The following is a 1183-nucleotide window of genomic DNA, read 5'->3' on the forward strand; positions in this document are numbered from 1 at the left end:
CTAACCCGAGCCAAGTGGTTTAGACGCGCCTTCCAACCGAAATTGCAGTAGCTCGGTATCAGTGTCAAATCGATCCTCAAACTGGTGATCCATCCCCCCTTCCAGGCGTCCCGGGCAAAGATTGTGGGCAAAAATTGCCTGAATATCTTCCGCCAGGTCGGTCAGAAGCTGATGGCCCAATACACCCTGTGTATTTGTAGCCATATGAGGGTATCCATGGAACAGCTTGCTTCGTACCTGGTATCCGTGCTGGAATAGACGCTCAACAAAGCCTTGGGCCTCATCTCTTAAGATATCCGCGCCCATGATGTATACTGACACGGAAAACTTTTTCGCACTTCTGCTGAGGACCTCTTTCGGAGTATGACTTGGACTGATTTTACAGTCCCGACGAGCAGCAACATCAGGCACATATGACCGTTGGTAATACTCCATACGTTCTGTAGTAAACCAAGGAGATACACCTATGTGCCTTCGCTGCGCACCCTCAGTATTGTCAAGAGAAGGTGCAACAAGGCACACTCCTTGAATCCAATCGCTATATCGATGTAAAGCAGCAACAATTGCTAGGTTAGCGCCACTGGAAATGTTAGCAACTACAGTATACGATATAACTGGTCTTACCTAGAAACACCAGCAATAATAACATCAGCTGCCCCATACTGAGCCTTAACCCAGTCAATAGCATCATAAGTTGTTTGAAGAGGAGCAGGGAAGGGCTCTCGGGTGTAGCCTATAGAAATGATAGGGAACCCTAGTGCTAAAGCTAGTTAGCACCTGCTAGGGGTGGATAATAGATAGAATAGAATCTTTGCGTAGCTTTTGAAGTATGTTTGTATCACTGTCTACATCACCTAATTGCCATCCTCCTGGTTCAGGTTAGCTAGTGTACAGGTTCTGTTTGGGTTGCCTTACCGCCTGAAAGCCATATCAAGATCTGACGCGGGTTAGCCACTGGGCCATACTCCTTGACCTTAATTTTGGGCCCCAGTGAGTGTACTGGCATTGCGTCACTGGTAAGTGCCTCAGAAGGATCCAGCACAGCACCAGCTCTTTCCCACGGTACAGTCAACGCAAGGTTGTCTTGAGTTGCTGCATAGGGATAATACCAGAGGTTATCATGATAGAAGGCTCGAAATCCGCGATCAATCATAGCACTATCCTCAGGGGAGAGTGGTGACAT

General features: G+C 47.8%; 1 protein-coding gene across 1 annotated transcript; it reads right to left on the reverse strand.

The window, feature by feature from the left end:
- On the reverse strand, positions 1–1183 carry HMPREF1541_10441 (uncharacterized protein; the record flags this gene model as incomplete). The annotated part of the gene is made up of 5 exons (XM_008715112.1): positions 1–186; positions 238–580; positions 625–760; positions 855–869; positions 916–1183. 5 exons carry the CDS (start codon positions 1181–1183, stop codon positions 1–3), a joined length of 948 nt encoding a protein of 315 aa, XP_008713334.1.

Source organism: Cyphellophora europaea (genome assembly GCF_000365145.1).
Source record: "Cyphellophora europaea CBS 101466 unplaced genomic scaffold supercont1.12, whole genome shotgun sequence".
NCBI lineage: Eukaryota > Fungi > Ascomycota > Eurotiomycetes > Chaetothyriales > Cyphellophoraceae > Cyphellophora > Cyphellophora europaea.